The following is a 25,349-nucleotide window of genomic DNA, read 5'->3' on the forward strand; positions in this document are numbered from 1 at the left end:
AAAGACAACACAATAGATGGTGATGCCATCTATGGACAGTTAGAGAGACAATTTAGAACCAGGCCAGGAGCCGAATAACTTCCTAGTCTGGCACCCCCAGAGGTATCGTTTCACTTGGAGGACATTGTGACCACGAGCATATTTAACGTCGCCCAGTCACCATTAATGACGACTGTGGGTCTTCGACCAGTGAGGATCGAACCCGAGACCCTCCGGCCTCGAGTCCAATGCCTTACCGATCAGGCTACCACGGCCCCATTTTGGATTCATTAGAAAAAAATTAAGTAAGAACACTTATTGTTTGCATTCGACGAACCACACCGGTCGACCAGTGAGTAACGGGTTACTAACCGCAACGTTCTATCATCTTTCGGTTACCATTTTAAGCTGTTGATTGGTTGATTAAAGCACGTGATCGGTTAACTGGTTGAGCCGGTCGCAAGCAAGCATCGAGTTAAACTATAAAGTAATATTTATTGCCAACTGTCTTTACATTAAGAAAAATAGCGCAGTCGATAACCTGATTAAATAACACAAATAAATACTGTACACAATTTAGACGATGATAAATTGACAAATATTTAATGTAAGATATGGTAGACAAGGAGGCTGAAAATGGTGTCAGAAAGTGTTCCCAAAAGATCTTGAGCGAGCAATCGCCTATTATGGAATTTTCAAAAAACAATGTTGTTCTGAAAAAAAGTGCCAAAAATAAAGATTTCATAACTGAAGTTGTAAGCTACTTTTTATAATTTTCATACATACTTGTAATATACTTGTTTATATAAGAAATTATTTTGTTTATTTAGCTTATTTCTAAAACTTAAGAAATAACACTAATTATTTCCCTTAAAAACTTGTTTTTTTATTATTATGTTTTAAGACAAGTTGTAAATTTAAAAAGGTAAATAAAATTTCCCCGCTTAATCAAATAATATTTCTTGGAACCGACGATATTCGATTAAGCCAGTCTGACAGTATGTCCAAGGCTTAAGGCTTAGAGCTACAATATCCTTGGAAGTATATCTCGGAAATGACTTAACATTCGCTTCAACAAATATAATTTCTAAATCCTCCTAAACTCCACATTTTTTTTAAAAAAAGGCTGTGTCACTTTTTCTTAGGATTTATGTCTTTTTTTTTAATTCAAAATGTTAATGAAATTTTTCGAGATGTATAGAATAATGTTTTCTGCAGTGGAAATTGACAGAAATTTTATGACTGACAAAAATATCGCTCGCTTGAAGCGGGGTTTGCTCGATAAGGTGAGTTACGCTCTTATAGGCTTAACATGTACCAGCCTAAGCTTTTTGATTCCCTCGCTAAATCCAAGTTCTCGTTGAATCAGGGCTCGTTATAAGCAAATTCGACTGTATTAACCAGATACACTACAAGAAATGGTTCCGTAGGTAATTTAGACCTTTTAGTAAATAGACAAGTGCTCGAACAAGATGTGCAGAAACAACTTCTGGTAGCCTCTGATAGGATGGAAACAGCATTGTATCCTCGTTGGCCCATTTACTTCCCATGTTTTTGCCCATTTACTTCAAAACTTGCACAGTCGGTGGCTGCAGCTGAGTTTTGCATCTAGTTATATTACAACATGCTTCCTTCGCCCTGGATCCGGCACTTGATGTACGAGAGAATAACCTGCAATTGTACCAGACAGTCCGGTTATCACATCCAAAGACTGCAGTTTGGTTCTTATTAGAACTCATCAGTCTGGAATAGTGTGAACAACCCAGCTGGAGGCAGATAACAACTCATTGGAGCTGAGAGCACCAACAAACTGGTAGACAAAGTAAATTTATCTCACCAGTGGGTGTCCGCAGCATGGTGCGGTTCGACTTGTGGCGGGTTATACAGCATGTAGCTCCGTAATACTACATGAAGTACATGGCTGGTTTTAAGGCCAATGTACGCCTTTACGTGCAGTAGTGACGGGAAAATTGTATTACAGCAATGCATTTGAATTTTTAAATCTCAGACTTGTTTACGCAGGGCCAACGAGAGACCATTGCAGCCTAGTCGAAAACTAGGGGTCACAGCTCAGAGTTTTATGAGGAGAGTGGGGGCTGGGGACGAAACTAACAACAGGTTCGCGTTGGCTCTCAGCTACCCTGCTTTTACCCCAAAAGCAAACCAATTCCCACTATTACTCTGTATCCCTGAAACAGCTATAGTCTAGAGGGAAAAAGATTCCAAATTCTAGAATTTCAAAGCTTCCAACTCGTATCTCCTAACCTAAAATTGGCCTTACACTGCAACCCCGGTTATAAGTAAACCTTCACCTCCATATAAAAAATTTCTCGTTATGCTACAATGCCCAAAAACACCCCTTTGTGTCCAATTCCAGGGCTAGCAGGCCCCTTGTGAGCCAGCTTCAAAGTTTTTGCCTGGCACATGGCTGTCCAAAGAGAAGGATGAGCAGGGCATCCCCCGCCGGGCGGGAGTGAAGACATGATATCGAGCTCTAAACTGAGCTTTAGCTGCATTAAAATATATTCTTTTTAGTTTTATTCAGTACTAGTGGTACCCACACCGCTTTGCCCATAGTAGAAAATTAAAAGGTCTTTTGGTTCGCCTTTATATTTAAGTAATGTATGGTGAATTTCTCGCCAATTCGCTTGCCCGTGTTACATTTCCGCGTTATGATGATTTCGAATTTACTATTCCACTTTGTGATAATTTGTTCGGAGAAATTTTCTGAAAATTGGAATAGAAAAAAAACAAAATTGAATTTTTGAAAAATCGCTTCGAGGTGCACGCCCTCATGCTACAAACTTTGCTAAATTTCATGAAAATTGGCCAAATGGTCTAGGTGCTATGCGAGTCAGAGATCCAGACAGAGAGACTTTCAGCTTTATTATTAGTACAGATTTAATTTAAAATACTAACACATTCCTGTCTTTTTTAATAAAAGGAAAGATAACATGGTCAGTCTCTTCGGACGGCCCTGCCCCTGCTTTCCTACCCTCTGTGCGGCCTTGGTCAGGCCCGGATCTACATACTCGCAGACCCTGCAGTGTGTGTGGGGAGGGGGGCATGCCACTGAAAGTGCCCCCCCCCCGGCCCTTAGTGACATAGAAATTTAATAGGCAGTTAGCCGCCGTGCTGATTTTTGGCAGGGGGCCTCAAAATTGATAGATTCGGGCCCGGCCCTGGTCATACTGTGTTCTTTCATTGTTCGTATTACAGTACATGTAGGTGTAATAAGTTTTATAATTTTGTATTTGAATAAAATTTCTTTTTTGAAGCTACACTTATTTCAGGGTAACAAGAAATTAGTTTACATTTTACTGATGAAAAAACAACTGACTTCCCTTAATAACAATGAAGATATACTGCAATCACACCTGTTTAAACGAAATCAAAGAGACCTATTATGATCTAGATGAACTAAAATAAGTAAAATACAGTAAAAATGTGTTTAGTTGAAGTAAAAAGAACTTATCTCTGCACAATGTGTATCAGCATTTCAAAACTGGATGTATCTTATCAATGTGATTATTTGTAACTATTCTAGAAATTGGCTCCAACTTTTGAATTTAAACTTGTACATAACCCAAACTATTAACAAAAACTCTCATTTTGCTTCATAAGTAAACATATTTTTACTTATTACTTGTGCAAATGTATTCAACGTAGGGAAAAAAAAACATGTTCAAATCAAACAGATATTACAATAGGCAGTTTAAATTCAAAATTCTCTAAGTATTATTCAATTGTCGCTGTGAGAAAATTATTTGAAAATCTTTGATCCTCATCAGATTCATTCTCATCGGATGATCATCAAATCGTAATTTTCCTTTAAACATCATGCGTTTTGTTCAAAACAAATACAATGTGCATGTGGAACATATAGAGCATTTCTTAAACGGCAACATTTTTTATCCAGTTTGCTTTCTTTTCCAACTGTAGAACTGAAAGTTGAAAAAAAAAAATAGCACGGAATATATCCATTACGCGAGCGAACATGAATTCAACATCAAAACAAATATTGCATCACGATTTTAACCGTTTCAAACCCAGGGAGCTCAAACCTAATTCTCTCATTGGTTGACATCAGTTAATCGCTCCAAGTACATGCGATTATCATCGACCAGTAGCTCCTACCCGGACTTCTCACTTGCGATTGTCCAAATTGTTTCACTTGAATTCGACTGCCAACAACGATTGCAAATCTCGTCGATTGCGATTGTCTTTTTTGCGATTGTGTAGTGTTTCACTTGAATCCGGCCCCTAAATGCCGTAGCTGTCTCGGTGAGCATTAATCCAACTTTTGTTGAAAAGCAAATCGGAGCTCTTAAAATTTCATGCTTCCAGTGTGATAGAACCATAACCAAAGATGGCAATTCGTCTCGCAAAGCTAATCCGCCATTTGGGAGCTCTATTTTTGGAGAGCCTAGATCTTCAGAACCAGAGGCGTAGCTAGACCCGACTTTCGGGGGGGGGGGGTTACTTATTTTATATATATATATATATATATATATATATATATATATATATATATATATATATATATATATATATATATATATATATATATATATATATATATATATATACAGTGGCGGATACAAAGGGAGGGTCATAGGGGTCATGACCCCCCCCCCCCCTCCAACCGTCAACAATATTATCCATCCACATTGTGATCAAACAGTTTTTGAATAAAATGCAAACGATTTCAGTAGTCTTTTCAATTCATTAAGTATTTTTTAAAAGTAAATATTTGAAATATTGATTCCTTTCATTGCTTATGAAATTAATTAGTAGCTTCATGCTTTACTAACTGCTTTATTGGCTGATTTGGTGCTTTTTTTTTTGCCTCCCAAGCAATTTCGGAAACTTTCGTACCCAAAACCACAGGTTCACTCATGGGGGGGGGGGGGGAGTAGTCATTCTTCCACATGTGACCCCCCCTAAAACGATACTCTGTATCCGCCCCTGTATATATATATATATATATATATATATATATATATATATATATATATATATATATATATATATATATATATATATATATATATATATATATATATATATATCCCCCTTGATAAAGTGTTGGTCCTGGGTTCACCTTTTTCATTTTCTATTTTGATGTTCTTGCTTTTTTCATTCGTATTTTGTCTGTTTGTGTGAATATATATATATATATATATATATATATATATATATATATATATATATATATATATATATATATATATATATATATATATGTGTGTGTGTGTGTGTGTGTGTGTGTGTGTGTGTATAAACTTTTTTAGTATTAACAAAATAAGAGGGAGGTGAATCTTACATACTTTGGAATGGAGTGCCTCAAGTCCGAAACTTGTGTCAAACAAAACAAAAGCAAAGAAATTTTTAAAAAGATTTTTTAGAAGAAGAGTAAAGGGGTGAAATTCATAGGTTTGACATTTAAGATGAACATTTCAAGTTCATGGTTAATGATCATTCAAGTTAAAAGACTTTTCACTCTGTTATCTGGATTAGTACTGTACTTTGGTTGCTCTCTTCCTTAAAATTGTGATTCCTTAGAAAACCGAAATGATACGAGTAAAAAGAAAGTATAAGATTTTTTCAACTAACTAAACTAATACAGAGGAGTTTTAATCAACAACCCACATTGTCTTTAGTATCGATTTCAAATTTTCACCATCATATTCCAAATTTCTATAACGTTTCTTAAAGCCCCCGTATCTCAAAACCTCTTTATCTCGATTTTTTTTCTTTCCTGTGAAATTCGAAATATACAGATTCGACTGTATGCAATATTCCCACTGCGCCACTCATAAAATTAAACATATTTTACAATTTGCGGAATGAATGACGAAGAAAGGCTACATATACGTGGATTTAACAAATCAATCTCATTTCTAAAGCAAAGTGTCAAATTTCAGTCAATTACCAAAAATTGTCGCAGCAGAGGGAGGCATCTTTATGCTTGAGGGTCACTCATGTAGCAGATTATCAATGTCATTGGGAGGGGGGGGACGAAGTGAATTTTGACCTTTGTTACTCAGAAAAATGTCGTTGTGATTTTTTCTTTTTCTTTTTTTTTCTTTCTCTTCTCTTTTCTCGTTCTCTTTTTTTTTTTGAGACAAACATTTCAGGGGGGTTTTGTCCCCCCCTTAGCTACGCCCCTGTTCAGAACTCGGATCTCAGAAACTGAAAATGTGCATAGGTTAGTTTCAAAGGCATCTCTACACTTTTATAAAATTTCATTCAAAGCGGAGGGGATTAAGCGGGGACAATTTGAAAAATCAGGTCAGTTGCCGTGGAATTACTCCAATTTTTAATATAACATTATGCACATTTCACCTGCATCTTTTGTTATTGTCTAACAAATCTGTATGTGTGTGTGTGTGTTTTTTTTTTTTTGATGTTATATTTATATTTTCACTTTTGAGCCATTTAATTAATTTGTTTATTTTTAGAAGTTTATTACAAAGTAGTGTACATGCGAAATTCTTCTGTTATCATTATGAACTCAATCACTTACCCAATTGCAATCCTCTTCCTTAAATATAGCATTGATTTATGATCACTATAAAGTCAAAAATAACAAAAGATGCATGTGAATTGTCACAATGTTATATAGGAGTTCCATGTAAACTGCAAATTTTCAGCTTCCAAGATCCGAATCCTGAAGATCAAGGATCGCCAAAAAATAGTGCTCCAAAATGGCGGATCAATTTTGTGAGACGAATTGCCATGTTGCGGTAAAGGTTAAGGAATATTTTATTACACGGAAGCATACAACTTTGGGAGCTTAAAATACACTTAGCTGTTGATTCGATCTAATATTTATGTGAGTTTGAGCTCATAAGATTTTGAGTAGCACGCATGTGCTCGTGAATAAACGCTCTTTCATACTGAAACCATCATTTTTGAGACCGTTAAATTAAGCAAGATAATTTAATCTCATGATTTTCTGACTTGAGTTTAAAACTACACCAATTAGAGTATAATCTTGCTCAAAGTTATTGACTCAGGCCTTTTAGAGTAATTCACCTAAAACTTTGATTCTTATTGTTTCAAATTATCAACTTAGAGACCGCGTAATTAAAAAGGTTGATTAGTTGCCACGGGTTTCCAACCTGGACTTTAAACTACACCACTCGGATCTACAGCTGTGTCAGAAAGTTGTTGACCCATCGCGCACAAAGTTATTGACCTTTAAACTTTGCTATTTTTAAAAAATCATCGACTGAGACCGTTAAACTACTAAAACCAACAGAAACCAACGATGTTTTATGTTTTTCTTATTACTATACTGTGCTGAGCCATTGATCACATACTTATTTCCGAGGGTTACTCACGGCTTTAGCTGATATCCGGGTACAAACAAGCTAAAAAAAAAAAGAAAAAAAGTAGCATTTTCAATTGACCTTTGGACTCAAAGCCTTGAGTGAGCCACCAAAATATTTATGCAAGGATGTACCTAGTATCAAGTAGTATCCACATTTAAAAGAATTGGCTTGTTTCACTCATTGCTTTTGAAACAAAGCAATCATATATTTATCGCTTTTTTTTCATGACCTTAAACTTTGACCTCTACTCGAAGGCCAACAAGTCAAATTTGAGAGGAAAAAAGCTTTATTTTTTCTTATCCCAATACTAGTAAAAATATCCTGAAAATTTCATGAAACTTAAAGGTGTCACCAATCTAGCCCCTATTCACTTTGTCCAGGTTAAAAAAAAAAAAAACCTTAAAAACGCAATTTTGGGATACTTGTTGACATGTTAGGGGAAGAGGTGGTTTCTCTAACTCGGCAGTTTTTTTAAGTTATAAGGCCTACGCTTGATGACGCTGGAGGAGTAGAGCAGGTTCGGGGATTCTCAAATTTTTCACAATAATACTTTAAAAACGCCATTACAATTTTTTTTTTTTTTGGTTGAGTTTACGGCAAGGTGATGGAAATTTAGGAGCGTTCTCTTCTTAAAACGCATTTTAAAGTTCTCTTTCACAACATTTGACAAGGGAAAGAGGTTTCGCAGAAAAAATTGTTCGCAATCGAAGTCCAAGAAGTATGATTTTTGATAATGTTTGGTACGACGGCGGGTAATCAACTGCTGTCCTCCCATAAATTTTCAAAATAAAAATTCCGAAAATGCAACTTTAGTTGCCTTTAGTGATATTAGGAAGGATATCAGGGATCGGGGACTCTGACTCGAAAATTTTCCAAAATTAAGGGGCTAAAAACAATTTTGGACTCTTTTTGATCTTGTCAAAGGGGTTAAAAAATCAGCGGTAAGTATTTCTCTTTCAGTGTAAATAACAGAAATTATTCTGTGAGTAGTTGAGTGCTGCCACTCTTTATCTAAAGTCCGTTTTTATGCTTTTTCAATTGGGAGATTAAATAAGTCATATCTCCGGAGTACCAATTATGATCTGCATTAATTTGTTTTAGTAGCATATTTAAATCATTCTCCTGCTATGTAGAAAAAAAAATGTAGAATGGTGTTTCTTGTTGTTTTGAATTAATAAAATAAATTTTGTTTTGCTGAAAATGCAAGTTTTCTATTACTTTAAAGTCCTTTTAAGCATAAAAAAGCGCAAAAACTTTTCAGAAGAATTAATAGTGGACTGTCAAAGGATAAAAATTGATTTTTATCAATAGGTAATCGCTAAAATGTTGCTCTGTTTGGAAAAGAATTGTGCAAAAACCTACTTTCACTAAAGTACGTTCACTAAAACGACTTCATAGAAAAAAAAAGAAGCACTTTTGATTGAAAGTATACTATATATTAAGAATAATAATTTGAAGAATAGTGAAAAAAATATTTCCAATAGCATTATTTTAAATTTTTTTCGGCACTAAGAAATTAAAAAAACAAAAACAAAAAAAAAAAAAAACAATTACTGTTGAAAAGTTTTTATGGCATGAACGTGTTTGGATTACGTAACACCTGACAATGATCCTCTACACTTACAGTACTCATTAGGGTGGAGTGAAAAGAAAATCAAAATCTGATAAACGTTCCTTAATAATGCTGAAAAGTTGCCTTTTGTAGAGATATCTAGTTATGCAAAAGGATTTCGACAGAAAAAAATATCTTGAGGGGTTCCAATAGTTCACCCCTAATTTAAAAATATTGGGCCCCCTTCATTCTCAGGCCAACAGGTGTTCTTTCTCACCCCCCACCCCCGTGCACGCCCCTGGGTACAGGTGTCTTCGAGTATTTATAGAAAATTGTACAATGAACAAAACTAATCCGACGAGTTCAGAACCTCCTCCTTTTTTGAAGCCTGCTAATTAGCATAACCCTAATTTAAAATTAAACTGGCGGCATTGTGAAATAGTAAATCTAGAATACTGGTCAAACTTGAGAAATCAGACACCAGTTACAACATATTATTAAAGAATATAAGTTAAATCATCGGAAGAAGAGTGTTCTATATTCAATTCCCCTTGGTTGGACACTAAATATGTTTAAAAACTGAATTATCAAAAAAAAAAAAAAAAAAAAAAAAAAAAAAAAAAAAAACATAGTGAATAAATCAATTTAGTTAAAAATAATATTAAGGTAATTGATTCAGCTATTAAAGTAGCGAAATATATTTAATTTACTTCCTTGCTACGCAGTAAAACATTGGTAACTACTGCAAGTAAAAATTAACAGGCGGCGAAAATTAACCATCCCTATGCCGCGAGAATTAAGACGAAGGCAAAACCTTTGCTGTGAAAATACACTGGTCACGGAAAATCCACGTGACCTGTGACATATTCCGCCCGCTCACGTAAGCTTGATTACATATCCACAATGTGTGAAATTCAAAGAGTTTCTTGGATTTCTCCAGAACGCTTATCAGATCCAGACCAAATTACCATGGGACCATCTGGGAAGTATACCCTCCCAAACAAAAAACGAATTTTTCAAATCGGTCCAGTAGTCTTGGAATAATCTGAAAACATACATAAACAGCCGCATGACGAAATCATAACCACCTTTTTTGAAGTCTTTAAAAAAACCTGACAAATAGCTTTCAAACTCTGTTTCTAGCAATAACTATAATTAACTGTAAATATCTGATGTAGAATTCAAGTATATACTTTCTGATGAAATGTTACTAGTCCTCTTTTAACAAGAGTTTTTCTAAATATCCGAATACACAGCAGTAAGAAATCATTTTCTATTTAAACCAAGTTCTCCTTGTCCTTGGTAGCAATACATGCTATGCTTCACCGCAGTGTTTGTCAGTCATGTGGTTAAAACAAATTTCTTATTGGTGGGTGAAACGATAAATTTAAACTTCCTATATCGTGATGTTTACTCGGTGGATATGCTATATTGTTCTGCAGATGCATTCAAAAGTATAGTCTTTGTTGGTCAGGCATGTCTTGAGTTAATTTGCATTTTAAGCTATTTTGGTGTAATGTGTCCTGAGGTAAAAACTATTATATTCAATGATGATATGGATAAAAGCTGGATGTATGAAATAATGCAAAACGATAACATATTTTTTTCACCTTTAAATGATTTTATTCAACTGATAACAATTTAACAAATAACTTCGAAAATTAAAAATACTGCTTATAAACAGAGTGACATTAAACAAATTTCAGAAATTTAAAAGCACAATGAAATGTTTTTGGTTTGAAGGAATGCAGTAAAATAAGTAAAAGAGATAATATTAGATCATTCCTATTTTTAAAAGAATTATCAAATGAGAAGAAGATGCATGCAAATGTTTAAATAAAATATAACACAGTAAAGTTTTAAGCACCATATCAATATATGTTTTTCATGAAAATGTATGAACAATGATATACTTCTATTTTTCATGAACAAAGGAAATATGATCTGGAATAAAATGAAATGCGATGCTATGCCATTCATACAGACAGCCAATGATGATAACAAATAAATTGTATGCAGTAAATTGAAACAAGCCATGAAATAAATGCTGATTTAGATGTTACTCAAAAGGTAAAATTAGGCTCTTTTCTCAACAGGATTCTGAAATATTAAATATACACAATCTTCAACAAACATATTTCATCGATAGGACAGCTGACAAATCATCTTGCTTATTCATTGTGCTCTGTGACTAGCTTTTCAAAACAATTGCAAATAAGAATTTCAAAACACAACTGTTGCCTCTAAAATTCATAACAAATTCATTCGTTTTGCATTAAGCAAAACAAAAATAACGGCATTGTAATTGTTTCTATACATAAATTACATTTTCTGCAAATCAAAGTGATATTTTAAACTTTTGTCTCTGGTCCATCTGTGCCACTACGGGAGAAAGAACTCCTTAGTTTTATCAATAATTGGATACAAATATGTCCATAAGCTCTATTATACCACTCTGGAGATCGTCCCCTAAAAATAAGTAAATGAAAAGAAACATAAGCACACATAGAGGAGGAAAGAAATAGGTTAGTATTGGTTGGGGTAAATGGGAACAAACTGCATTAACACATTTGTCGGCATTTTTTAAATTATTGGTGAGTGAAAACTAGGCAACATAGGGTAGACATTTTAAGAGTTGTGCATGTTTCTAAACAATTGCATAGGCGTCATCATTGTAGATGACACTGAAAAATGTTGTTTCACAAGGTGTTGTAATCTTACACTTTCCTCTCCAATAGATCTACAAAAGCGAACTAGCTGGTTCCAACTAGTTTTACTTATCATGTGGAAAGTTACTAAAAGCATTTAGTTACAAATTTTACCTTCCCTGCTATTTTTGATGCTCAGTTTAGATACTCTCATTTACCTTAAATACACACACTGTACACTCTGGGGTAAATGGAAACAGATCTAAGCATCTATTACTTTTATCTTTTTGTAAGATTTGATTTTGATGTAAATTATACTTGTGTGTATTTTATCACGTTTAGTGTATAATTTAACTTTTTGCCTAAATTTTAATTTTAAGTGATTTCAAATTACATTTGGGAAGTTCAACAAGTTCCATACAGCCTATAGGGGTCACGGATTGACTACTGTAGCTGCAGAAATACTAAAGCTTCTAATCTGATCGTGTATATCATGGTCATCTGCCTACATCAAACTCATGGAGAAGGAAATCTCTGTCTTCATTTATACCACAGTCTGTGGGGTAAGCGAAAATATGCCGAGGTAGGTAAAATGAAACAAGATTTCATCTGCGAACAAATAACCATAAGTGAAAATGTTCATAATCAGTTACACTCGGGGATCTTGGATGCAGTGCACAAATTTGTCTCCCAATTCATCCAAAAGGGCGGGAAGGATATAAAGTTAAAACCTTGAAATTTTGCTCTCTGTTACCCTGGGTCCGATTAAGATATCGAGGACCCCTAGGCTAAACACTTTTTTGGGGGGCCCCTGGAGTGAAACCTTAGTTTTAGCCATTAATTAAAACAGTTTCAGCCATTTGGGGGTCCCTAAGCTGCGGAAGCTCTTGGCCACAGCCTAGTTGGCCTATTCAGTTATCAAGCCCTGCTTTTATTGTAACAGACTCTTTTTAAACATGGAACAACATTTATAATGATTATTGAAACCGTTAAAAAAGATTGTGTTAGTATAATATATATTTAATTTTGCCAGAAAATATTAACAAGTTCATAAAATGTTTTTTCCTTTTAAGAGAATAAAACTTAAAAAACACGCACTATCAAGTCTTAGCTTCATTTCCCTGTTACAATTAGACATCGTTTAAGAAATATTTCACTTTTGCTTTGGATTAGAAAATTTAACTTTTTGACAAAAAAATTTAATTTAAGAGTTTTTTAATGAATAATTTCTTTGTAAATTTTATTATTGCTTAACGATGTGCACTGGTGATGAAATAAATCGAAATGCACAAATCATTCGTTTAAGAAATTAAGCTTCAAAGTTTTCTATCCTTCCAACGATTATTGTAAAAACATTGCAACTTCGTGACAAAGCCTTTTTTTACTAACAACAAAAAAGAAATAAATGTTCAGATCAACATAATATCTAAAACTGATTAGTATTTTATTATTGGTTAATAAGTGCTCACCTGAAATCATTTTTTGATAATGGCCATCAGTAAAATTTTTATGTGCACACTGCACGCTCCGGTATCATCCGATTGAAAGTTAAAGTGTGCACAAAAATAAAAATGATGCACAAATTCAAGAGCGAAAGATTTTTTTAAGGCAAAAATATTAAATGATTAAGTTAAATGGACAGCAAAAAATTTAGGAAAGGCTACAAATTATGAAAAATATATCTTAATTTGAGTAATTCGCAACATTTTCGAAATTTGCATAGGTCTTCACAATCAGAACTCCCGGATTTCGCCATTTTATGGCTATCCTAAACCATTTTAAGAACAATTTCCTTTTGTAAAAGCTTCATAAACTTAAAATGTTATGTTAGGTTTACAAAGATAAACCAGCAAATATTATTTTATTATTTGTTTTGGCTTGAATCAACTCAAGAGTAACTGGTTTGAAAGTTACGGATGAGAGCGGCAAAATGATGAGCGTACAATTCCTTTGCTACAGATCATGAAATATAAGAAAAGTTAAATAATGTTAAAAATAATAATGTTAAAAACAAGATTGGATGTCCAAGCGATGGAATGACATAGTAAACAAAAACGATCGAGTTTCATATAGGCGGATGCAATCGGAAAATCAAAAATCGAGACTGAAGCGCAAGAGAATTTTTTTTTAAACGAGCTGATGTGTGCATCACATGACTTCCTTTTACACCAATTTAAAGTTATTTCCCCATTATTGGCAATTTTAATAGTTAACTTTTTAAATATCACCAACAATGGCCAAATGGAAACCAGATTAAAAAAAACAATCGCCAAATTTGTCGCCAAGTTGGTGACAAAACTTGGCGATGTATTGCCAAGTGTTTGCATAAATTAGAACACCACTTGAGTTTGCATTGGAATTAACATTGATTCCCCCCCCCCAAATAAAAAGGTGTAAAGGACCCCCTTTGGAACATTCGAATGCAACCAAAAAAGGAGGTGCAGAACTATACCCCACTAGGAGTCTATGTACCAAATTTCAACTTTCTAGGACAAACCGTTCTTGAGTTATGCGACATACATACGCATATCCATACATACATACGGACGTCACGAGAAAAGTCGTTGTAATTAACTCGGGGAATGTCAAAATGGATATTTCGGGAGCCTATACATTCTTAGGCACTTATCCGCGTGTGGTCGGGTTGAAAAAAAAAAAAAAAAAACTCAACATTAATTCGGGGGCGAGCAAAATGGAAATTAAGGCCGAATTTTGAGTGAAATTGTTTTCGCGAATACAATACTTCTTTTTTGTGAAAGGAAGTAAAAAAGGCACGAGTTTTACGTCTAACCCGTAAAAGTTGGCAAGTATGGATACGTCTTTTTTACTACGAAGAGAAGCATAAATCAAAATTACGTTCATAATACCTTGTATCAACTCTGCTGATATGAGTAACTCGAGATTTCCCAGCTCCACAAGGTTCAATCAAATACCGTGATGCCAACATTAGAGCTCTGACGCTACCGCTTGTTATTTCTGCTTCAGGATACTTAACTGAAGTTTCTACTAATATGCAAGCTCCTTTTGGTAAATCAGTCCTCCAATTCCTAATTGAAAGATATTATTATGCAACATTTTACTTCAAACTACTGTACAGATAAGATATTAACTTCATTATTGCTTTTGAACATTTTGAAACAAACTGAAAAACTTACCTTAACACTGAGTAATCACATGGGGGATGAGGAGGTAATGACACATTAAGATACTGAAATACTTCTGTTTGTGCATTGATTCGGCTAACCACCTTCCACTTAGTAAAGGAACTGTCCCATAAATGTCTGAAACAATAAACCATTATCATTTTCCTGGCTTAAACTTCAACATGTCACGATTAAAAGTTCTGTAACAAATTTACCGGAAAAAAAAATCATTCTTATTTCCGAATTTGAAGTTTGTAATGGGTATGAAATAATCCTTAATTATAGAATGGAATAAAATGATAGCTATATCAGAGACACATTTAGGGTTTTATTTGAGTCGAAGAAATGGATTTCTCAAAATTGACCATCGCAAAAACTGACTTTTTACTCAACTTTTATTCATAAAATACATGACAAAAAAAGGTTGTAAAAACAGAAGCCACAGTAAATTTGGAAGAGTAAAAACGAACAATTGACAAACATAATAGCTTTTATATTTGCAACGAACAACCAACTCCAATTTGATATCATTTTCACGTTTTTGCAAGGAAAATCACGGCAAAGCCAGGGTACTCATCCCCCCCCCAAGGGTACTTGTGCACCTCCCTTCCAATGAAGGGAAGTATCCCCCCCAAAAAGAGAGCAAAAACCCTGTCAAATTCCACCCTCCCCCTACAAAATTTCAATGGCACAGTCTGCGCCATGTGGAGGGTCAAAAATCCGCACAACTTCGTAGAAGTGGTTGTGCGGATTTTTGGAGGATTTCAGGCCATAAATGAACCAGGGGCGGACTGGGTTCCTCAATAGGCCACCTACCTTGACTCCCAAACAGCGCAGAAAAAAAAAGGGAAGGCGTAAAAAAAAAAGCAAATGAAAATAAATTAAAAAAAACAACAAATAAAAAAAAGGACGACGATACACAAAGGCGTACAAGTTCGAAAGCGAAAAAAAAAAGCACACAGGTTTGAGAGCGCAAAAAAAAAAAAAAAAACCTGAGGCGCACAAGTTTAAGGAAAACGAAAAAAAAAAAAAAAAAAAAACGGAGGCGCACAAGTTCGAGGCGCAAATTACGTAAAATAAAATAGATTTTCTTTAAAAAAAAGAAGCTCGAGAGCGGGTGGGGGGGGGGGGGGGGGTGACAAGTCGCAAACGCTTGAGGGTGCAAGAGAAAAACCGAAGGAGCTCAGGTTTAAAGATGAAATAATAGTTTAAAATACTAAAAAAAAAAACACGCTTTAGTAGCAAAATGAATTAAAAAATTAAAAATAATCTTTGGATGACAAGTATATAAAGTAATTTACCAAACACTTATTTTTACTGTAATAAAAAAAAAAGCTTGGGGGCTTCTTATCAGTTGTCTTAAATTTCTTCTACTTGTTATCCATGCAAAAATGTAAATAGGCAGCCCCCACGCTTTTCCTTACTCCAGTAAAATTAAGTGTTTGGTCAATTACTTTACGTAACTCAACGTAAGATACGTTATCTCAGCGTGATTTTAGCTCGAGCTGATTTATTCGCTTTAATCCAAGCATTCTGTTCATCACCAACATTTTCAGGCATATCATGTACTATTAAATCCCACAAGTCTTTATCAGTCAAGTACATTTCCATTTAGTCCAGTCAATAGATACATTTTACCTTGCAAAAAATGGGGTCAAAGATTTTTTTTTTCAAATTTGTACATATTGGTGCCGACATGGAAAAACCAAGTTATCCAACACGAAAGACCCCGGGAGAACTTTTGGGGGCCGAAAAACCACAAAAATTTATGACTTTTTTTTGTTTTTTGGAAAATATCTTCGAAACGGTTGAACTTAGAAAAAAGTATTAAATATAAAGTTTAAAGAGCATGAAATTTCCTACAACTTTTGTATTTACAACTTTTTTGTAGCACAAATAGCAAGCTTGCTATAGCTCTTTGAAAATAGGCAATTTTCCTCCACTCCGAAAAAAAAAAGCTTTCACACCGAAAGAAAGGCGTCATAATTATTAGAACTTGAATAGAAACTTTAGTTTCAGGAGAGTTTATCGACAGTTTGAGTAGTTTGTTTCTTGCTCCCCCCCCCCACCGGACACAGAGTAGCAATTCTGGCAGACAGATTAGTTCCCACTAGACTCCAAAAAACAGACTATGTATTATGGAACTGAAATACATATATACACATTCATTTAAAGCACATACGACGATGCAATAATAATAATAATAAAAAAAAAACCTTCCCCACTGTTCACGGACTAACATTTCTGATCTGACAGAGGTAGTCTTCATCAGACTCCAATAACAGATGATATATTGCAGTTTGTAACTGGATTACACAATACATACATTCATTTGAGATACATAATTCGTACATTCTAGTCTAATTATTGAAAACAAAGATGCGATTTTTAAATATTAATGTGCTGAAGGAATGAATATTAGGCAGCTAATAAGCAAACACAATCAACACAATCATGCATCCTATGCTCTGACACAATAATAATAATAAACTCTCCCCCACCGCTCACGAACTAATATTTCTGGTCTGACAGAGGTAGTCTTCATCAGACTCCAATAACATGTGATTTATATTGCAGTTTGTAATTGAATTACATAATCTTCACATTCATTTAAAGCATATAACTCGTACCATCTATTCTATTTCAAGTGAAAATGCGATATTTGAATATAAATATGAATGAATAAATATTAGGGTGATAATAAGCAAACAATAGACATAATAATGCATAAATGAAGGTACAATAGTAATACGTGATGAACACTTTGAAAAAATTCTGCAGAAACTGACTTTTTAAGGCATGAAAAACCCAAAAGAATTACCTTTCAAAATGAAAATCCAACTGTAAAAGCTTAATACATACATCTAAATTACAGGGAGATTCATTTGACCTTAAAGCAAATACAAAAAGGACAACAAAATACGCTGTTTATCTTCTTTGAAACCGTTTTGAAGACAAGACCAGGTTCTCCCGGCTCAGAATCTGTAGGGGGTAGAAAGAAGCTGTGGTCCTTTAATTGTTCATCTCCTTGTTGCGGTGATTCTTAAAGCTAATGGAACAAATCATCTTTTTCGGCAGTCTCATCCAAAGGTGAAATTTCTGCAACATTTTCACAATTTGTGCCACTGCAGTGTTTGCACGTGCTGGAGCATTTTAAACCTGCCTTGCGACAGGAACAGGCTCCAGTACAATTTTTCTTGCAGGTACAAGGTACAATCTTCAAAAGAGTCTGAGGAACTGAATCCCTTTTCGTGTCAACAGGCATTAGACCTTGCGTTCTGCGTTCCCAACCCCATTTCTCTGGATCAATTATGTTGCCCAACCAACTTTGAATTTGGTGGTAGCACCAATATGAGTGATAACTTCCAGCATCCCCCACTCCCCTCGAAAGTTGGAGGTAGCCCTGCAAGATTTATTTTGGCCCTGTATACTAGTTTTATAAAAAGATTAAATCGCAAAGTATCCAAAGATAGGTTCAAATACTTTAAGTCACCTATGTATAATATTTTCAAAATGCTTTCTCCAGCTGCAGCTACGGCATCATGATGACTGATTGGGTTCATAAATACTTCAATAGCTTCCTTAATTTCAGGAGTTTTTTTTTTTTTTTTTTTTTGACTATGTTGTACAACTTAATTTTCCCTTGACCAAAGATTGCCGAAATCGTATCACACCGACTAAATGCATGGATGAAAAGAATATTGCTGGGGTCAAACTTAAAGGATTTAGTGGGAAAAAAAACAAAAACAAATCACAAGCATTCTCTCTTCCAGGTTTTAAAAAGAACAAGTTGCTGAAAAGATGTCCTAAAGCTCTCATCAGCACCAACAGATTTATATCTCCTCGCCCACTATAACAACCTTTTCAATTTCCTTCGCCTTTGAAAGAACAGTAAGTAAGTCGGCATCTTCTTGAGTCTGCCTGACTTCAATGCCACACTCTTCGAAATACATATGTCTCAAGAAGTTGAATAAGACGATTCTTGTTATAATTTGCCAGAAATGTTTCTTGAGGAATTTAGTTAACATGTTAGGTTCAACCATTACTTCAAGGGAAGAGATTGATTGCTCATTGATATAGCATTTGTGACAGGCAGTGTGAATTGTCACTCCTTTTAAGTCCTACAAAAAGCGCTGATGTTCTTCATTTTGACGTTTTGCGCTGCATCTTTGAAGATTTTCTATTCCCTTCTCCTTGACAATCTTTATTTCGCGTCCATTCAAACTGATTTCGCAAATTAAAAAAAAAAAAAAAAAACCTTGGTCAGGCGTAATCATTTCTAGAAAAAAAAAATTGTAATACAGAACACACAGATTGATAAAACATACTCTCGCTCGAACTCTGAAGTGACCAACATGAGTAGCTATTGAGTCGATACATCGCATTTGGAAAAAAAGAGGGGGCCGGGATAGAATGAAGGTGTTTTGTTTAAGTTAAAGGGAACAGAGGCATTTACCCTCAGCTGCGAAAGACAAATGATTTCCAAGGTCAGATTGCCGGCGTTTCTCCTTTTTTCCTCCGTTATCCGATGCGCTTTCACGCACTTCGCTGAGGGGTTCAGAAAAAGTGTGACTTTCAAGAAGCTGTAACTCGCTTGCTTTTCATGCTACAAAAATATTGTAATGACAAAAGTTGAAGGAAATTCAATCCTCTTTAACATTTGTATTGAAAGTTTTTTTGTAATTTTAACCATTTTTGAGATATTTTGAAAATAATACAAAAAGTCACAAATTTTGTGGGTTTTTCGGCCCCCAAAACTTTTCCCGAGGTCTTTCGTGTTGGATAACTTGGTTTTTTTTATATTGGCACTAGTATATACAAATTTAAAAAAAAAATCTTTGACCCCATTTTTTGTAAGGCAAGCCCGTTTTTTCTACCTATTGACTGGACTAATTTTAAACTTCCAAACTTCATAATTTGTGCCGTTAAGTTTCACGAATGTTACTTTTTCTTCCGCCATTTTACAAACACTGTAGTCGAAATGTTACTATTTATCTGTAGAGAATTACGCCTGGGCCCATAACCTGTTAAATTACTCAGCAGAGTTCAGCAATATTCTCATAAAATCAATTTTATTTCGACTAAAAGTAAAAATGGCTAATAAACAACATGTTAAACATATAACGTAACTACGAAACACGACACATCGAAAAATATGGAATAAACTGTAAAACTGAATCTGGAAGAATGCAGCACGTACAAAACCTTAAGACTTGTGCCAAACTGAAAATGCAGTTAAAAACATTGTTAATTTAAATTATGTAAATGAAGCTGACTGTCTTAAACTGATTTGAAGTTTTAAATCTAACTGTCTGATGCATCAGCTTCCTTCCAGAACAGGATATTTTTCTGTTTCTATCATGTTTCATTTGCAAAGTAAAAAAAAAAATCGGACTTATTACAGTAGCAATTTCACTATTAGCCGGCTTCCACGGCATTCACCATTCTTTATTTATTGCAGAACGAGATCTTCTCGCTAACGGCAAATAATATTTCAAGCTCATTTTTTAACGCTTATCTGAAAGAGAACCATCGTAAAGAAAAACTATTTTAATAGGAAAAAATATGTTCTTTCTGATGGCACTAACGAAAAGAAGATGCAAGATGACAAACTTGAGCTACAGCGTATTAAAAATAGGCTATCTTTCATGTGAACGATTTTAACAGCCAATTTGGGTGGCAATATATTTTAGAAATCAATATTTAAGCTCTACAACTATAACCCATTAAAAACATGTATATTGACGATAGAATTTCAAAGTATAAGCTTTTGAATCATTTTTGATGACATTCTAAAATCCAGGAAAAAGTTTCTCCACTGTGTTTTCTTTCGACTTTTCATGCGTGCTACACAAAAGTTAAGGAACTCAAATTCATAAAAATACTAGAACGTATTAACAACCAAAAGTACTTTAAAGTCCTTAAATTTCGTACTTACAGTGTAATAAAATTTTCTGCAACCTGCTCTTAAACAAGGCAATTCGTTACGACAGACAGAACTTCGAGCTCATTTTTTTTTTTCAATCTTTAAACGGAAGAACACTATCGAAGAAAAAACTTATTTTGAAAGGAAACAATATGTTATTTCTAATGGTACCAACGAAAAGAAGATGCGAGGTGACAAACTTGAGCTATAGCGCTTTGAAAATATCCTATTTTTTACTTGAACGGTTTTGATAGCCATTTTGGATGGCAATACCTTTTAGAAAACAGATATTCAAGCTCTGAAACTGTAACCGATTAAAAACAAGTATTTTTACAATGGAATCACGAAGCACGAGCTATTGAAACATTTTTGTTAAGATTTTATGATTACTTAAAATCCAAGAAAAATTTTCCCCATCGCGCTTTCTCACAAGTTCACGCGCATGCTACACAAAATCTAACGAGCTAAAATTCACAAAAATACTTGAATATATTAACGGCCAAGCGTACTTTAAGCGCCTAAAATTTTAGGCTTCCACTGTGATAAAACTTTCTGCAAACTTAGTATTAGTTTTGCACAAAACCATTTTGCACAACCGCCATTTTGGATCTTGTTTTTCGGAGATCCTAGATCCTCAGGATTTGGATCTAGAAAGCTGAAAATTTGCATAGGTTAGTTTCAAAGGCATCTCTACACCTCTATAAAATTTCATCCGAATCGGAGATGGTCGAGGGGGGACCCTAGGTCACTTGACATGGAATGACTCAACTGTAAGCTGTGTATTAAAATTGAAAAAATAAATACGTTAAATAAAAGAGCAATGAAAACTTTAAAATATTCATGAATTACTTCATAAGACAACTGAACACTTTAAAATCATTTAAATAACATGATAAAACTAATACCTTCAGCTGTTACTTGAACTTTTAAATCCAAAAGATATATTTGTTCTTGAAGTAGTCAAAACCATGAGGGAACGAAATCCAATAAACGGCACCATTTTGAAAAAATTTGGTATTTATTTTCAATTGCTAAGGCATTCGTTTTCAATTTAAACCATTCACAGTCGGCTTTTACATGCCAAATTCTTTGTATTTTTGGCTTATTTTGTTTTTCTTTGATGCCACTTGTCAACACAATATAAGCGTTTTGTTGCAACTCTACAGCAATGTTTTAGCATCTGCTTTCATTTTGCGATATTTCTTATTATTTATTCTATAGAATACTAACGTATTTTTTAAAATAAATATGTTTTTTTTTTTTTTGGTTTTGATTGCATCGCTCGGCATGCGTATGCATAACTTTAAGGCAAAACGTATAATTCGCTAATTATATGTTGAAAACAATTGCTTGGGCAAATAATCGCGATTCGGATAATAGACCGAAAGAAATAAGTACGGAAAGTAAATTCATACAGCGAAAAAAAAGTTAAACATATACAGGAACAATAAATAAATAAAAAAATTGGAAGAAATCGACGCGGATTTCGGACGTTGGCGGATTTTCGGTCCGCGGATTTGTGGCACATCACTACTTCAGAAGTACGAAGTAGACTTTTCATCTGAAGCGCAGGAAGCAAGACCCGTTCTTCATTATCATTTGACAAGTATTCACAAACCGCTTGGCGATCATTTTGTTACTGTTGTATATATATATATATATATATATATATATATATATATATATATATATATATATATATATATATATATATATATATATATATATATATATTAATTTTTTATAGATAATAAAAGCAAACAAGCTTGTAATAGTGCATAAGAAACTATAAGATGATGAAGCACCTTTCTCTTAAAACTCTATTGAGTAATTCAACTGGAGGAGCTTCAACTTCAGTAGACACTTTCCAAAGCCTTAAAGGATGACCATCAGCAAGTTTTTTATAGGAGAGGTCCACATGATCATACTGACAAACATTTATCCATCCCTTATATTTCTCTCGAGATTCCTAAAGTTATAAAAAAAGAGAAATCAATTGCCTTTCTTAATCATGGATACTGATTCATCTGTATGATATCTATGGTAGATAAAATCTAAATATTACACTTTAGACGAGAAGGTGTTTTAAAGCATTTTTTGTAAATACAGGAAGTAGCATATGATATGCATTATTACAGAGACATAGAGTAAGTGCTCCAGTAGTCGGCCACAAGGACGTAAAACTGCTTATAAATAAAATATGTATAACTCAAAATCGGATATGATGAATCGGATCCCACATTCCTTTACCTGTCCCCAATTATCATCCAACAACAGTGAAGTTGTTTTATGAAGTAGTAATGAGTCATTTTAATGTAAATGGTGTGCCCATCATCCTAGTTTGCGGTTCTGCTTATTTTTTTTTCTTAAGAAGACACTTCATTTTTAAATGTTAAGTACCCTTATTTTTTTTCGTTCTGATGTAAATTTGCTTTTACTTATGTTTTAATGGATAGTATAACATTACGTTTCAATTAAAAATTAAACTCCTTCTTCGATTCAATTATTTTTAGAGGGGTGGCCGACCATTGGGTACTGAATTCTTATGCATTTCCAATAGTAGGCCATGGCAGATTGACCACTGGTTCTATACTGTTTTGTTGATCTACCCAGTAGTCAACTGCGTTCCTAATACGGATTTTATAATGTTGATCGAATGCTAATTAAAATAAAGTATTGACACAGGGGCAATTTAGCTGTTTTGAGAAAAAATTCTCTTTCTAACGTTATTTCTTCTAAAAAAAATGTTTAAACTTTCTGAATAAACTTTTCTGACGAAAGGGGGTTATTTCGTCATTTTATTGCCTCTAATATTGATTTTAACTTAGAATTCTAGAAAACTGGTGTTATAAATTTAGTTCATTGTTGCGTTTAGAATAAATGTTCTATTACTTAACATGTCATTACCAAATGGTGATTTATCGTCTTTCTTATTAAACCATCTTACGTTTATGGTTTGATTTTACAAAGGCTAAATATTTTAAATGTTGGTAACACTTTTTATTACTGATTTTCCATAACCAAATATTTATTTCCTTGGGTTTTCTTCTCTAGGAAATCAAAATTTATTTCTTGTTTAAAATAATGCTGACTTAGCTTCAAAATTGCATTGCGTAGCTACTAATTCCATTTTAGTTTATTCATCGTTTACTAATATTCTTGTTGAAGGATGTATGATTATCTTCATGACACCCCAAATACCTGAATTTTCAATTTACCTACATACAGGCCCGTCACTTGGGCAATCAATGGGGGGGGGGGCAATTGACCCCTCTGGATTTTTACATTATAATGCAATTATGCATTTTTGTATTTTGATGCTTTTTTTCCTTTCAAATAAACTGAATTAATACCCTTTGCCCCCCCCCCCCCCCCGCCGAAAATCTTTGAAAACACGGACGAGCCTACATAATTCATCTTACTGCAGTTCGTTCACAACGAAGTACCATTGTTTTTTATGATAAATTTGCTTTGGACGTGACCTTGACTGCTAATCTTTTAAGTAAAAGGATTTTTTTTTTTATTCTTTTGAGGTGAAATTATTTCCAAAACTACAATTTTAATTTTGTGTACCGTATGTTGAAGTTTCTTTGTAATGAACATAAGACTAGTCAAATGTCAATCATATCGATCAGTAATTCGCTCTTTATCGGTCATGAATTCTATCAACTCTTTCGTTAAGTTTTAATGTTAACACTGAAACCTTTTTGTGCCAGGTTGAGGGGAGGGGGGAGTCCAAATTCTCACATTTGGAAATTTTCAAAATGCCTCCCCCCTCCCCCCCCCCAAAAAAAATCCGGCTTAACCCGAGTCTTTTTCATTCATCAAATTTCTTCTTTCGCAGCATATGATATCTTTTTAGTTAATGACGTATATCAGGGGTTCTCATACTTTCAAGCTCTGCAGTCCCTTTGAAGACAGACATGAGGTCAGCCCCCCCCCCACTCTCCCTCCGTACTTGCTTAATACAAGCAATCTAATTGGAAACTGGAGCTGATATAGATAGCTAAAAACTAGTAAATAAGGAAAAATCTAAATAGTTTCACACACAAAATTTAACTCAACTGTTTAAAGCTTTATATTATGAAAGGATTCCGGGCTGTTGTGCCGTGGTCTGAGTGTATATTCTCCACTCAAGATAATGGAGAATATACACTCAGACCACGGCACAACAGCCCGGAATCCTTTCATAATATTGACACCGGCCGTGAAAGCCTTCACTCTTACATTGTTTAAAGCTTTATTTTGAACAGCTTGTTACTAGAACATATGAAATCCAAGAGGAAAAGAAGTAAATACAATTTTTTGAGGTAATTTAGGATCCAAGTGAGGTTGGCGTACACATTACTCACTTTCACAACATTAATGAGGGGATTGATTTTATTTTATCTGATATACCCTAACGCCCCCCCCCCCCCGCCTTGAGATTCTTTTGTACCCCCCTCCCCTCCCCGTAGGTTGAGAACCGCTGATGTAGAAGATAAATAATAAAAATTTTTTTGCATGAGATGCATCTTCAAACTGATTGCAGTTTAGAAGATAATCTAAAGATAAACGTTATGAAGACAACCAGAATGCAAAATTCTTTCGTAATTACTGGAATAATTATTTTTTTAAGTACACTGCTGTGCTGTAAGTTTCGCATTCAATTTTGTTTAAATTTATTCACTTACACCTCGTTAGAGTAACGAAAATGAAACGGCCGACTAGTGGCTCATGCATGGCCGAGCACTGGGTTTCTATGGCCGACTACTGGAGCAT

The 25,349-nt window shown here is 34.3% G+C and overlaps 1 protein-coding gene across 1 annotated transcript in view; it reads right to left on the reverse strand.

The window, feature by feature from the left end:
• Positions 1-10,471: 10,471 nt before the first annotated feature.
• Positions 10,472-25,349, reverse strand: part of LOC129219328 (rho GTPase-activating protein 7-like) — a 576,074-nt gene continuing 561,196 nt past the window's right edge. The window contains exons 19-22 of the mRNA XM_054853684.1: positions 22,394-22,557; positions 14,675-14,800; positions 14,387-14,566; positions 10,472-11,340 (exon numbers count right to left, since the gene is read on the reverse strand). Coding sequence (XP_054709659.1) covers positions 11,223-11,340; positions 14,387-14,566; positions 14,675-14,800; positions 22,394-22,557 — 588 coding nt within the window. The 3' untranslated portion in view covers positions 10,472-11,222. The remainder of the gene's footprint in view (positions 11,341-14,386; positions 14,567-14,674; positions 14,801-22,393; positions 22,558-25,349) is intronic.

This window comes from Uloborus diversus, chromosome 3 (genome assembly GCF_026930045.1).
Source record: "Uloborus diversus isolate 005 chromosome 3, Udiv.v.3.1, whole genome shotgun sequence".
Taxonomy (NCBI): Eukaryota; Metazoa; Arthropoda; class Arachnida; order Araneae; family Uloboridae; genus Uloborus; species Uloborus diversus.